A 13418-nucleotide genomic window follows, 5' to 3' on the forward strand; every position below is an offset into this window, starting at 1 on the left:
TCCAACAGAGTTTGTGGTCGCCATTTTCATGGCGTGTGCATTGGTGCCGAGCATTTTCCTCGGTGTCATGCGGTCTCCGCTTTCACCTCTTCAAGCATGCACAGCTTTCAATTGTCGTCAGGAATGATGATTGATTGGTTAAAATTGCAAATACCATTGTGGGTATCCAATCAAAACTGACCTTCACAATCCAACGACAATGCTCACAAGATTGCTTTGAGTTATGCGTTGTCGCGATGTAGGGTGAATCCGGTGCCGAGCTCGATGTGAGCGAGCTCTTGACGCACTTGGTGGCCCGTGAGCATGGGAGGGTACCTGGCCAACCGGTCAGGTGTGGCAAAGCGGCCGAGGGGCTGCAGTGTGTCGTCCGAGTTGATATGGGAGAACAGCGTCGATGATACGCGCCAGAGACTCTTCTTGGCGGCCTTGCTCGCTTCGATCACAGCTAACGTCTCTTCTGACACTACAACTTCGTGGAAGCCAGCTTCCAGGTAGCCGCCAGTGAGGTACTCGATCTGCTTGCCAGCCTACTCGCCAAATTCAGGGAAATTGGTCAAGTTGCGGATGTAATCGAAGTGGGTGTGGTCGTACTTGGACGAGGAGGCACCCATCAGGAACGCGAACCAACGCCTTTTCGCCATTGCGAAGCCAGATGTACAGGCCAGGGAAGCGAGATTTGCCATGAATTGTCAACAAGTTGAGATCTGCAAATATGGATGAGTTCCAGTTCGAGGTTTGGGGTGGTGTACCATAGTGGTAACCAGCCAAGACGTCGTGGAGCGTGTGGTACTTGTTAAAGTTGCTGCCGGTTGGAGCGAGTAAATGCGGAGCGACGTTCATGTGTCGGGCAAATGCATCTTGTTCCAGGCCCAAGCCGAGTGCCGCCATTTGAACGATTTCATGGATCGCCGCGAGCATCTTGTTGCCCCACATGTTCATCACTTCTTCCCATTCTGGAAATGCCTTGGGGACTACTGGTTCGGCATTGAGTTCCGTGAATTGAGAGTTCTACGTATGATGATCATCGTCGACAGGAACTCCAGGAAGAAGCAGTGGATTCTACCTCGGGACGAGGACCGGCACGCCAAAAGAATCGACTCTTCTTGTCCAATTCCGGAGGGCACAGCGTGATGGGGCGGTGTTCTTTCGCCAACCCTTCGGCGCGTGTGCAATGGTTGCGCGCCTTTTCTTGCTGTTCGGGAGTCACGCCCACTTGGTAGCTGTATTCAGGTCGTGCATCTTCGACAAAGTCAGTGCGTTCGAAGTAGCGTTCCATCAAATCCAAGAAGCGGTTGTTGTCGGCTTCAGTCGCGCGCTACAGCACATATCTAAATATATGTCGAGATGGGATGGATATCCCCGTCAAGTTGTCTGACGTACCGGATCGCGCACGACCAACACGCCAAACTTGTGCAGGCATTCCGCGACCTTGTTGCACTCAGCCACGACATCGGCGGCCTTCACGTCCGTCACGCCGATGAACTTGGCGAGGTCAACCACGGGAAGGTCAGCGATCGGAGTCGAACTCATGGGAGAGCAAATTCAAAAATGTGCCGTCAAACTGTAAAATCCATCGGGATTTTGCTATGTCATTAAATTATCTTCTCATTTGTATTGAAATTGAATGTGCGCTAAAAATATTACGTTGTTGCTCTGGGCGCTTGCGGGAGTTGGCGCCACCACATGATGAACACAACATGGATGAGCGTGGTATGTATGGTACTCATCCGCTCGTCGCGCCGCTGTCTCTCAAATGCTGGCTCGTATCATTCACACCAACTGAAGCTCCATGAAGTGGTGGCGGCAGCGCAATCGACGTACGACGGCCGCTTTCTGCAGAGAAGTAATGGGTCTCTTCAACATACCAGAGTCGCGAGAGCGCAATCCCAAAAGCATCGTGTCGAAGTTGAGCTGTCACCTCGAGGCATTTCGCTCGTAGAGCTTGGAGGGTTTCAGAAGGCATCGACGGAGTCAAGACTCTCGCCAACGTCGTGTGCACAATCGTCTTGGTTTGATATGCAGGCAAGGCAGGGAAGACGGAGTGAGCGACCAGTCTACGACGTCGTTAAGTGTCCGAGGGACCAACACAAAGATGCCACCTTAAGCGATCCACTGTATCGTCAGGATCGTCAAAGAGCATGACGATGGAGCCAGACGACGCCAGGACAATGCTGTGAAAACGGAGCGAGAACTGAGGAAAGGCCGCCGCCAATGCCCGCAAATCCGACAGCTCTGACATGTGCTTCATGTGAGGGGGCATGCAACGACGCGGGCGATGGAATCTACCGTGCGCGCGAATCGCATCCGAAAACGGTCTGCGATCGTTCGGATGGGACGTGTGGAATAGTGTGACATGCATCGACTCCTCCGTGTTGACATGAATCGAGACACCAGCGACAGACGACACGATGGCGTCGGCGGCAACGGTGCATGACCGTGCACCTTCCTTCATTCGTTTCCGTCGGCCTTGTCATCTTCAAGTTCAAGTCGACTTACCGGAGGATGGGGACAGCACACAAATCGGACAGGAGCTCCGACGTACGTTTTGGGTTGGTGGTGGGCGTCAAAGTGGCGTCTAGACACATCATGAGGCTCTAGTGTTGACGAACTTGAGTACGTGCGCAGTCTCAAGGACCTTGACGTCGTCCAATTTCCCGCCGCATGCATCAATTGACGCGTCCAGCGCGCGGTACAGCTCGCCGCGACAATCGGCCATTTCGATGAGAGAGCGCGTGAATCGTATCGGACGTTTGATTGGTTGAAAACATGGAATTCAAGTCATCTGATTGGCTCATGTGATGGAAAACCAGACAACAGGTTTCCGCATTCATGCAATCAAGCATCTATCACCACGTCGGTTCAACCAGACGGAGGCAGTCGACCGCCCAGGCGCCGCGCTGCTCTGCGTGTGCACCTTTGCGATAGCGCTGACTGCCTGTGCGCACGAGTGATGAGGGCTGCGGAGACATCACATAACTTGGCCTCGAAGCTTCTGCCACAAATGAGACTGGTCCTGGTCTTCTTGTTGAGTAGATTGTGATGCGCGACAACAATCGTATCATCCTGCGACTACACTCCCTCCGACACCATCTCGAAACTACCACGATGCAGCAGATTTCGTGAAGTAAACGCTGGCCTTCATCACAGTGTGTTCTATTGTGAGATGGACCGGTATATCGTGAACATGGGGTTGTCTATGGCTTGTGGGTGGAGGCCTGCTTGATCGTGGACGCCCACTTGTAGCCCAACGGGCGCGCAAAGCGGAGGGTATGCAGTGTGTACACGGTTGACGTCATGAGCACAAGCGCGCCGGTTTGATGCGCAATCGCAAGTGGAATCGGCACGCAGTTCAACAGGGTCGTGATGCCGAGCGCGACTTGACCCGCGGCTGCCGCCACATTCAAGTTGAGGGCCGTCTTTGCTTGCGCCGGGATTTGCCACCACACGTTCGGGTTGCGCGCCAGTGCGTAAGCTCCCGTGATGCTACCACCGCCAAAAAAGTCTTACGCCATGGGAGGTCAGGTCACGGGCGTACCCCGCAAGCGTCGACAAGGCTAGAATGCGGTGATCGAACTGAACGAGCGGCGTGTTCTCAAAGAAGTTGACGTGTAGGGGCTAGGTGCGTGTCACTTGGTGAGAAAGACGATATCGACGACCATGGTCGCGTGGTACCTCCATGTCAAACATGCCGTCGGGCAGCCACTGGTCGCCCATTTTAGGGAACGTGTTGTACGCCATGCCCGCGTCAATGCCGGCGACGAACGCCCCCGACGCAATCGTGACCGCTAGCAGCGTCGCCGACCGGTGCAGCCACTTGCGGACTTGCGTGATCTTTTGCAGCCCGGCTGAGGTGATTGTGTCTTGAACTAGCTTGAACGTCGACTCAAGAGGCGGCGACAACACACCAAATGCCGTCCACGTCAAGAGCCCGCACGTCGTAAACGCCATCCCCAACTGTCGTTATTCGAATGCTCCATCAGGTTTGCGACCACATCATCCATGCAATTGAGACGCACATGAGTGGCGAGACGGTATGGGCTGACGCGAATTTCGCGGCGGTCCGTGGGGTCGCGATCTTCCAACCCGCTTCGGACCATCCACCACCCGATGCCACCCTGGACAGAGATAACGTGAGATGGGTCGACCGCTTCAAACGTCACCTGGACCGCGCCAAGGCCAAAGAGCGTAGCCAACCGCCCGTACATTTCCTTGGGAATGCGCTTGCGAATCAAAAAGTATGCGAGCGGCGCGGCAAAGGCCAAGCCGACAGTCCGTCCGAGCATGCGGTGGCTGTACTCCCAAAAGTAGATTTGCTTGAACTCGTCGACCGTCATGCTCTTGCGCTGCTGGTACTCGGGGAATTTCTTGTAGAGTTCGAACTCTTCCGCCCATTCGGCGTCCGTGATGGGAGGCAGGCCGCCGTGAGGCTTCCAGGTGACCATGGACAGACCAGACCGAGTCAGCCGCGTCGCGCCACCCACGGCGACCATGGCACCCACCATGCCAGCACACCCCATGAGCCACCACGCAATGGGGCGGTTTGCCGCCACGTTCTCCAGTGTCGCCACCTTGGTGGCTGCTTGGAGACTCTATCAACACCTTGCTCAACCATTTGCACTGGGCCAGCGAATTCGGATGCACTTCTGCTCACCATGTACTTGGGCTTGTACACGAATGGACCGGGCGAGCGACACGCCACCGTTTGATGCACCTGGGACAGCATGAGTTTCAGCGCAAGAGCATGGCGCGATCGTGAAGTGTATGCAGTGATGTAGATTCCTATATACCAAAGGGGTCCTACCGAGGAGCGGACGGCGGCAGGCACGGCGCGGCGTTGCAGGGCACGACAGCGAGCCAACATGATCACCAGAGAGAATGGTGTCGAAGTCAAAACATCAATTTTTGGCCGGATAACAATTATCCGGATGTACCTTTTCTCGCACAGGTGCATTTTCAGCTAAGCCGACGTGCGACGAGGTAGTCCACGATGCGCATCCCCATGGTGTGTGATGCAGGGGCCCCACTCCATACGTAAGTGATATCCTCGCGAATCCTTGGGCTGTGAATGTGGTACGCAAAACACTGGTCCCGCACCAGGATGAAGGACGAGACGGGCCGGCGAGTTGCGGCGGCGAAAGAGGAGGCAACAACCGCGCACATCGCCTTCGCTTTGACTCGGCGTATCAAGGCGACAAACACTACAAAGCCGCTTGCTCAAGCTGATTCATGATCATGTGGATGCTCCTGCTGGCTTGCAAACTGCGACATTCGTGAAGCGTTTTCCATGTTGCGTTGACATGGGTGAGCGCGAGCAGCAGGCGCCAAGGTCGAGGCAAGTGATTCATGTAGCCAATCATAATCAATCAATTGGGAAATTTAGCCAACGTGGTTCGATATTGAGACGAATTTTAGCCAATGACATGATAATCTCGTGGGTCCAATCACAAGGGTGGATTTCCATTTGAATCTATCCATGATCAGGTCATTGCCAAACTTTGTCCGAGGAAGAGCGAGCCATGACGACTCCGCACGATCAGTGGGTAAAACTCCCCTCCATGCGCGATGCAGGAGCTACTTCGTTCATCTTCGTCGATCGTGGTCACTCACAAACCCTGTAGACATGGTTCCTCGTCTTTGCGACGGTGTTTCTGTCGTTCTACATCTTTACGAGCCCGTTTGTGGAAAACCGCGAGCTGTTGGATCGTTGGACGCCGTACGTGTACTTTTCGATGGGATTGTACACGTGGCTGTTGTCTGCTGTGGCGGTGCACGTCCCGCTGACGAAGCTCGGCATGATGGACTACGACGTCAAGCAACCGGTGCAATCTCGTCGAACGTCCGATTCCTCCCGCCCCTGCTCACGTCGTGTCGATCGCAGGTGTCGCTGTTTCTCCCGATCTTCTTCAGTTCGATCGCCATCCTCGGGACGTTCCAGACTGTGTTGTACCTTCTCAAGCGTTGTGGCTTGGTCTCGCAACTGTCGAGTCTTTCGTACGTTTCCATGGAACTCTCGACGTTCATGACAATAACGTGTTCGTGCAGATGGAATCGCCTCGTGTCGACCATACTTCGCAACAGCGCGGCCGTGAGCGTGTCGTGCTGCATCTTGATCGTTCACTGCGATGCCGACGAAGAGGTAATGCAGCATCCCACATGTAAAGGCGCACATGTATGCATTCGTCGACAGTGCCTCCATCGTGGACGGTCGCTTGGAATGGGATTCTGAAGTTGTACACACGTGTAGGACGCAAATTTCCCCAAAACGTACAATCGCCACGCCTGTGAGCATGTGTTTGGAGTCGCGAGCTCGCGCATCCCTGTGCCAGCCAGGTGTGGCATCGATTGATCTTTTGAACATCGTGTTTCGTACCAACGAAGGGTGCGATGTGTGTAGCTACCAAGGCGCGCTTTTCATTTGGATCACTGGGCTTACCCTTGCCATGATCAACTTTGTGTTTGAGCGGCTCGTGGGGTTCCAAGTCTTTTCGATGCAATGGCACCATGACGCGGACGATGAAGACGACGACGACGAAAACGCAAAGCATGCAACCCTTCCGCCGGAACACGCTCTACCCATGGTCCCTTGGTACTCGATGTTTATGTTCGACACGGGATTCCAGGTGAGTGCAACTACCATGCGTCCTGATGGGCGGAAGCTTCTTCGATTCGTACTTGATATGCTGGATGTGTGAATGCCGCGGCGGCTGTCGTTTTGAAGTCGTCGCAGCTCCGTTTCTGTGTTCAAGGACATGGGATGCATGTGGCGGATTGGAGTGGCTCGAACGAGAGCTTCTCTTGGTGACATGTGCGTGCCGTAGCTCCTGATTTCGCTCAAGATCTTTCTCGGTCGATTCGATAAGCGCACCATGCAAGCGGCGCTCCATCCCAACTACAAGGTACTGTCCGCGTCATCATCGCGCCACGACACACCAACCGAATGGCCAAGGACTACCTGTTTGACCATTTGGCCGAGAAAGACGACGTCTGGTTTGACTTTATGGCGGACTGCGGCGACGGGTTCAACAGCAGCTTCCAAATTGCACGGATGCTCGCCCAACCCCACTTGAAAGTGACCGTCCCGCTCACGAATGCGACTTTTCCCCGCCACGACTCGGTCACATTGCCGCGCGGCAATTGCCTCGTTATTGGAGGCGACCTGGCGTACCCCCACCCCGATGCCGACTCGTACGAGGTACACAGGGCCGTCGCCACCCCCTGATCTCGCGTCATCGTTTTTGTGGCGCAGTCTCGGTTTTGGCGCCCATTCGAATACGCGATGAAACCTCCGACGTGGTACGATCCGGCGGTCATTTCGACCAAGAAGCCGACGCTTCCGCGGTCGTGCCAGTCGCTCAAAGAGTATGCAGGGCCAACGTGCTTTGCCATTCCAGGTCGGTCCCCCGTCGTCACGCTCGATGTATCCCATCGTTGGGGTTTCTCTGCAGGGAACCACGATTGGTTTGACGGACTCAACACGTACAGCCGGTTTGTGTGCGAACGGGACTGGCTTGGTGGATGGCACTTGCCCCAAAACACAAGTTTTTTTGCCCTCCAATTGCCCCATGGATGGTGGGTGTTTGGGTGCGACCTCGCGCTCGAGGACGACATCAACGTCGAGCAGTTTGCGTGCTTTGAAGCGATCGTAGAGGCCCACATCGGCCCCACGGATCGAGTTATCATTGTCACACACGAACCTAGTTGGATCTTGGATGCGTACGAACACCGACGCAGTGAAGAGAAGCTGCAGTACCTCATCACGACCATCCTGGCCGGCCGCGTCGTCGTTCGGTACGACAAGATCGCTTTTGTAGGCACGGTTCATCGTACTCGCGTGGGGCGTAGGTTGGCAGGCGATGTTCACAACTACACGCGCCACTCGCTCATGGAGTACGACCAGCCACAAGAGGCACACCCGACGGGGACGGCGTCCGCGAACGCCAAACCTCGCTCGACGCCGTCGTTATCGGTCAAGACGTCGGCGTCGAACGAAAACGTACGTGTGCAGTGGGTTCCGAGTCGATCAAGGTCTCCATGACGAATCCCTGCTCTTGTAGCTGACGTCCATGTCGCCGTTTTCGCCCGTGGCCAAGCATTTCCCCCACATGAACAACGTCAAGCACCCGTCGCCTGTTATGGACTCTTCGAATCCAATGCCGTCGATAGCCACAGAAACCAAACCGGCGCCGGAAGCTCCCGCCCATTTGATCGTGTCGGGAGGTGGCGGCGCCTTCCTCCACCCGACCCACGTGCCGTCGGGCGACAACTTGGTCGCATCGCAACGATTGTACACGCGCGCGTCATGCTATCCGTCGGAAAAAGTGTGCCGGTGCGTAGACACGTCGGCATGGCCGCCTCTTTGACGAAGCGGCAGCATCATGGGTCCATTTTTGTAGACGCTATGCTCTGCTCAATATTTTGGGGTTTCGCCGGCGCAACTGGCGCTTTGACATTGTCGGCGGCCTGGGGGTACGTTGCTGGTCGCGCCGTACGTCGGCATGACCAGCCCCGCCTAGTACTTTTTCCTCGCGTTTTCCAAATTTCCGCGATGCTCGGTTGGACAAATCTACGAGGTGGGTGGCGCTGTTGTTGTCGGTACATTCAAGGCACCGTTAGAGCGCCGAGTGGACGACGGTGGCGTGGAATTTCGTCGCCGACCTCTGGGCCGTGCACTACGAAGTGTTTACCACGTCCTACTTGAGTCTTGCGACGTATGTTGGCCTTGGAATCGGCCACTGGTTATTTGCAGACTCGACTTCGCCCACCAAGCGCCTCGTGATCAGCGTCGCCACGTCGTTGTGCCACAGCATGGCCGCGTTCAGCGTCCTCATCGCGTTCGAGTCGATGTTTCAAGCTGCGTCCGATGGGTACCTTCCACTCAAAGCACGTCGAGTCACTCTGTTGGACTAGCGGCGCGTTGGGCGGCGACGACGGCGTCGACGCGCTGTACAAATACTACCAAATCCACGTCCCCAACATGGTGCAGCTGCGCTCGTACGACTACTTCAGCCTCATCCCGCTCTACTCGACGTGTGTCAAGTACATCTTGACAATCTTTGATGGTACCGTCGCCCGTTTTCTTGTTGTCGTCGCTCACGGCGACCGCTCTCTAGTGCCCCAAGCTGTCGCTGTCTACCGCACCGACGTGCGCGCGCCGCCCCATCGAGAACGAATCATCACGTTGCATGCATGCTTGTGTAGATTTGCCAAGCCGGGTTCGACTCGCTCACGCGCAGCGAAGTGTTGGCATATTACTGTTCAGTCTTTTTGTACTTTTGGGTCGCGGTACGTGGGACCGTGTGCGCGCGGTGCGGTCATTTGCGCTTCTTGTGGTAGGCGACGCCGTTGTCGGGGGTGATCGTTGGAGTGTACTTGTACTTGGCCGTGAATGTGTTTCACAGCCATTACAATGAAGCGTTTTCTGCGTTGCGCGTCGCGAGTTACAAAAACTTTCTTCGGCTACACATCAAGTCGAACGGGGATTTGGAGATCTTTGCGCTTGGTGTGGACAAGATGCCGACCAAGTGGATTCGGTACACGTGTCGTTGGTCCGTGTGATGTGCCGTCGTCTCATGGGTGGTCGGTTGAGTCAGGGACCCGGACTGGAGCGGGGCGACCCAAGCTGAGAAGGTGTCGCCATCATACGAGTGGAAAGTGCCAAGCTACTGGAAGCCCAAGATGAGTCGCGTCGATAACATTCTGCGCTTTGACATGGAAGAAGAAACATTCGATCGAAAGTTCAACACGGACGATCGGTCCCAAGTCAAGCTCGTCGACTACGTCGTGTACCACAAGGACGCGTAACATCCGCGCTGTTGCTTTGTCGACCACATGCGGTTCCAGCCATTTCTGTGTACGCACCGAGCCACTGGCGCTGGAAATACAATCGGCACGAAATTTGTGTACGCAACAACGTCTGCACGGCTCGATCTTCGTGACTGGATATGGCGACGATCTCGCCCGCGCTAGGTTGATTCGCGCGGGCATCGGACACCACCCAAAACGACTCGCAGAAACATGATCTAGCCGGTCGAAGTGGTTGTGAACGGAAGGGACGCCCATGCGATCGCGGCCTTGAGCGCGCCGTATGCAGCATCGATGCCCAGGCCTAGGTAACTCGGTTGGTACTGTGGACTCGGGACTCGCAAGGCGGCAGGGGCCACTTTGGTTGATCGGCGCTGCGAGTTGTCGCTTCGCCACCACAGCACCGAGTACGACATCGACGCAGCTTCTCGTCCCGACGATTGCGCTTCGAGTATAACTCCTGCATACCACGCGCCTTCGACTGCAATCTCAACGGGATCCCCGGCGGCAAACACATGCGACTGCTGCCCTGCCTCTTCGTCATCGCGTCGTTTGTCCAAGCTTGTGGCGGCGACGCCAAACGAGTTCGGGTGAAGGGCCCCCGAGCGTCGTCCGTCGCACGAGTCCATTTGCAAACTTCCGCGCGGAGATGCGTCCGTGATTGCAGTCGATGTGGGAAACGTGGCAAGGACTCCAGTCGACGCACCACCCCGGCGGTCTTGCGCCAGAGCGTGCTGCACAAGCGTCGTCCCGAGCATCTCCGGGCGCTGCGACACCATGCCATCGACGATGCCGCCCATGTCTTCCAGCACATTCCAAGCGACGCGGGCGCTGTCAACGTTGCTCACAAACACGCGAAGGCCACGTCGATGGGCGTCGGCGGCAAAGGCGGCCGTCACGACCGCCGCGTCCACACACACGTGCGATACGTGCAGCTGCTCCAGATCTCTGCAATACCCGAGAGGAATCGACTGGCCCATGAGCGCGACGGTGTGCATATCGGAGAGCGTCGGGAGAGACCTGCGGTGGCCGTGCATGGCCAAGAGTTGATAGTGGTTTCCCGACGCAAGGTACAACATCGAGGACGTCCACGAGAATGCGCTGCGGTCGCCGTTGTCCAGGCAATGGCATGACGAAGCAAGCAGCGCCATGAGGGGCGGGATCACATCGTCGTGGCAAACTGCCAAGAGGATGGCCATCGGGTTGCTGGTCTGCCGGAGCTGTGTGAGGACGTGGTGGAGCGTCCAAATGTTGTAGCGATGCGCTAGCTCGTCGGTCGAGACTTCCGATAGGAAAACGTCCTCGCCATGGTGTTGGGTGACAGCCGGGACAAGTGCGCCGCTATGGGCGACAATGTCGCCGCTGCCGCTGAGGTACACGTTCAATGCGAGCATGTGGCAGCCCGAACGATCGACGACGTCATCCATCCAAGCCAAGGCAACCGCAGGGGATGCAATCGAGATGACTCGGGGCCAAACCATTTGGGTGCTGCCATCCTTTGCGACTGCCGGATGCGACTCGGACGGGTCCAGCACCATGGGAGACGACGACGAAGCAGAGTTTCGTCGGCTGGACCAAACGGTGGTCGACGATGGAGGGGCCATCGCGTACTGACGTCGAACGGCGGCGAGGAGGTTGTCAGCAACTTGTTTTGCATGTGCCAAGACGGCGTGGGCGGTAGCAGGTGGCAATGATGCCGCCCGAGGTCGTGGAGACGGCGGTGACACAAACGGCGACGACATGCGCGGCATGGCGATCGCGGACAGCTCGGTCGGTTGGGACGACAGCTCGAATTGGAGTTGCGTGAACAGGTTGCCAAAACGCTTGACAAGCCCATCGATTTCGTAGTCGCGCGGATCGATGCTCTGCACTTCGCGGCAGAGCGGGCACGCGTGGATGTGGTGGGCGGCTGCTTTGGCGAGGCATGACCAGCAGAACGTGTGGTGGCACCCCAACGTGACGGGGCTTGTGTGCGGGTAGAGGCAGATGGGGCACGACGCGTCGAGCGACGGCAGCAGAACGGGTGCCACGAGTGCCTGGACCAGGCTGTCGAGAACGGAGGCAGTCTGCGAGTACAGGTGATCCACGTAGCTGCCGGCGTAGAATGGCTGAAGCAGGAGGTCGCCAGCGACGTCGATCGATCGAGTCGCGTGCGAGGCGGTAGTCTTTTCAAATTTCTTGGCGATTTTCACAACGGCGAGGTAGTTGATCACGACGAAGCGCCGAAGAGCGTCAACTCGGCTCGACAGATGCAGCACTCGCTCGAGTTGGTACTGGAGAGATGCTGCCCACTCCTGCTGCTCGACGATCGACGAGGACGATGTGGGGGAAGGGGGAAGTGTTGTAAGCAGCGAATTGTTGTCTTCGTGCTGCCGTGTGAGATCGTCAAGGATCCAAAAGAAGGACGCGTTCACTTTGGACATCTCGCGCAGCAGGGCTTGATGAAACGCAATGGTCCGGTCGGCATCACTGCCAGTACCAGTCTTGACCAGCTGCTTGAGACCTTTGTAGTCCACGTACCCGCCCTCCCACTCGGGCGACGCAAGACACCGCATCCGCTTGCCGAACTTCATGGCTGCGTGACGGGATTCGGAATGCCGTCGAGGCCAACGTAGTACTCTTCCTCCTCCGGGTTCCCGATCCTTGTTACTGGTAATGGCGCGCTTATTCGTTCCTGCGTGCTTGAAGCGCTCTTTATTATATTTTACCTAAGGCTTGTTTTTTGTATATATTTTTATTGTAAAATTCAAACTTGAATCTGTTCCGTTTTAGATTCTAGGATATACAAATATGCATATGTACGAATCTCCTAAGACGTAACTATCCATGTCTCTATGAATAATTGGCGAGATTGTAAAAAATCACCAGCCTCATGACGAATACAGTGATCACAAAAAAGTTTAGAACCACCCCCGATCTTAAATGCAACACAAAGTTGTGTCGATACTTTGTCGATGTTAAAACATTCATGCTTCGCTGAGATTCGTAGTTGGCCCGTGCAAGAACTGTGCCAGGACCTGACGGATGAGTCGCGCCAATTTGAAAAAGCGTCATTTGACAAAAATGTACTTCGAGGCGCTGGTAACTATCAATAAAGGATAAACCACTGCGTTCTTCATGCACTTTCTGTCGTATTCAACGCTTAAAACTATGTTTCTTATGCTAACGTTAGTCAAAACAAGCTTACATGATTCCAGTCTTTCTTTTGCTTGAATTCATCGAACAACCATGCCAGCGCGCCTCAAGCTATCCGAGGAGGAGCAAGTCAGGATATTGGTCCTATGTACTGTCGGCAAGAGCCATAGAGAGATTGAAAAGTTTGTTGCTCGTTCTCGAAGTGCCATAACTGCAACCGTCCGGTAACATCCGGTTATCTCTCGCCAACCAACAACGATTGATTTGCGTGCCTCAGTTGTAGCGTTAGGTTAGATTAACTCTACCAATTCATTCTCCATTCTACCAAGCAAAGCGCATAGTCCTCTGCGCCCGCCTACTCTTCGTGGCAATAGTATGGTAGACTAAGCCGCCCAGGAACTTGGCGTTGGAGCGGCTCATCCAAGAACGCAAGGCGAAGGCAGCCGAGCAGAAGGCGGTAGCCGGGCGTACGTTGGCCGCAG

At 55.7% G+C, this 13418-nt stretch overlaps 5 protein-coding genes across 45 annotated transcripts; 1 reads left to right on the top strand and 4 right to left on the bottom strand.

Moving 5' to 3' along the window:
• Positions 1 to 91: 91 nt before the first annotated feature.
• H310_12567 (hypothetical protein) lies at positions 92 to 1544 on the bottom strand. The gene is made up of 5 exons (XM_008879651.1): positions 1381 to 1544; positions 1064 to 1315; positions 750 to 1008; positions 592 to 704; positions 92 to 527 (listed from the first exon to the last, which is right to left on the bottom strand). The coding sequence occupies exons 1-5, from the start codon at positions 1528 to 1530 to the stop codon at positions 222 to 224; spliced, it is 1080 nt and encodes a 359-aa protein (XP_008877873.1). The 5' UTR covers positions 1531 to 1544; the 3' UTR covers positions 92 to 221.
• A 29-nt stretch (positions 1545 to 1573) lies between these two features.
• On the bottom strand, positions 1574 to 2733 carry H310_12568 (hypothetical protein). 4 transcript variants are annotated; one of them, XM_008879654.1, is made up of 5 exons: positions 2618 to 2733; positions 2497 to 2575; positions 2287 to 2446; positions 2100 to 2232; positions 1574 to 2054 (listed from the first exon to the last, which is right to left on the bottom strand). In XM_008879654.1, exons 1-5 carry the CDS (start codon positions 2665 to 2667, stop codon positions 1724 to 1726), a joined length of 753 nt encoding a protein of 250 aa, XP_008877876.1. In that variant the 5' UTR covers positions 2668 to 2733; the 3' UTR covers positions 1574 to 1723. The 4 variants fall into 4 exon arrangements, with proteins under 4 accessions (XP_008877876.1, XP_008877875.1, XP_008877874.1 ...); XM_008879653.1 differs by having other exon boundaries at positions 2622 to 2732; XM_008879652.1 differs by having other exon boundaries at positions 2100 to 2446; positions 2622 to 2732.
• An 8-nt stretch (positions 2734 to 2741) lies between these two features.
• H310_12569 lies at positions 2742 to 4910 on the bottom strand. Of its 2 annotated transcripts, XM_008879656.1 has the most exons (7): positions 4802 to 4910; positions 4652 to 4711; positions 4161 to 4589; positions 4017 to 4115; positions 3673 to 3954; positions 3536 to 3615; positions 2742 to 3483 (listed from the first exon to the last, which is right to left on the bottom strand). In XM_008879656.1, the coding sequence occupies exons 1-7, from the start codon at positions 4859 to 4861 to the stop codon at positions 3195 to 3197; spliced, it is 1299 nt and encodes a 432-aa protein (XP_008877878.1). In that variant the 5' UTR covers positions 4862 to 4910; the 3' UTR covers positions 2742 to 3194. The 2 variants fall into 2 exon arrangements, with proteins under 2 accessions (XP_008877878.1, XP_008877879.1); XM_008879657.1 differs by having other exon boundaries at positions 3536 to 3954.
• A 577-nt stretch (positions 4911 to 5487) lies between these two features.
• H310_12570 (hypothetical protein) lies at positions 5488 to 10921 on the top strand. 37 transcript variants are annotated; one of them, XM_008879692.1, is made up of 20 exons: positions 5488 to 5536; positions 5619 to 5819; positions 5879 to 5991; positions 6043 to 6136; positions 6245 to 6330; positions 6395 to 6620; positions 6819 to 6896; positions 6947 to 7192; positions 7247 to 7391; positions 7446 to 7788; positions 7843 to 7993; positions 8055 to 8326; positions 8394 to 8466; positions 8514 to 8570; positions 8614 to 8864; positions 8908 to 9059; positions 9111 to 9142; positions 9199 to 9282; positions 9334 to 9530; positions 9591 to 10921. In XM_008879692.1, exons 2-20 carry the CDS (start codon positions 5730 to 5732, stop codon positions 9799 to 9801), a joined length of 2901 nt encoding a protein of 966 aa, XP_008877914.1. In that variant the 5' UTR covers positions 5488 to 5536; positions 5619 to 5729; the 3' UTR covers positions 9802 to 10921. The 37 variants fall into 37 exon arrangements, with proteins under 37 accessions (XP_008877914.1, XP_008877913.1, XP_008877911.1 ...); XM_008879691.1 differs by having other exon boundaries at positions 5488 to 5540; positions 9591 to 10895; XM_008879689.1 differs by having other exon boundaries at positions 5488 to 5819.
• On the bottom strand, positions 9184 to 12438 carry H310_12571 (hypothetical protein). The gene has a single exon (XM_008879695.1). The coding sequence runs from the start codon at positions 12372 to 12374 to the stop codon at positions 10020 to 10022; it is 2355 nt and encodes a 784-aa protein (XP_008877917.1). The 5' UTR covers positions 12375 to 12438; the 3' UTR covers positions 9184 to 10019.
• Between the last annotated feature and the right edge of the window lie 980 nt (positions 12439 to 13418).

This window comes from Aphanomyces invadans (genome assembly GCF_000520115.1).
Source record: "Aphanomyces invadans strain NJM9701 unplaced genomic scaffold supercont1.40, whole genome shotgun sequence".
NCBI lineage: Eukaryota > Oomycota > Saprolegniomycetes > Saprolegniales > Verrucalvaceae > Aphanomyces > Aphanomyces invadans.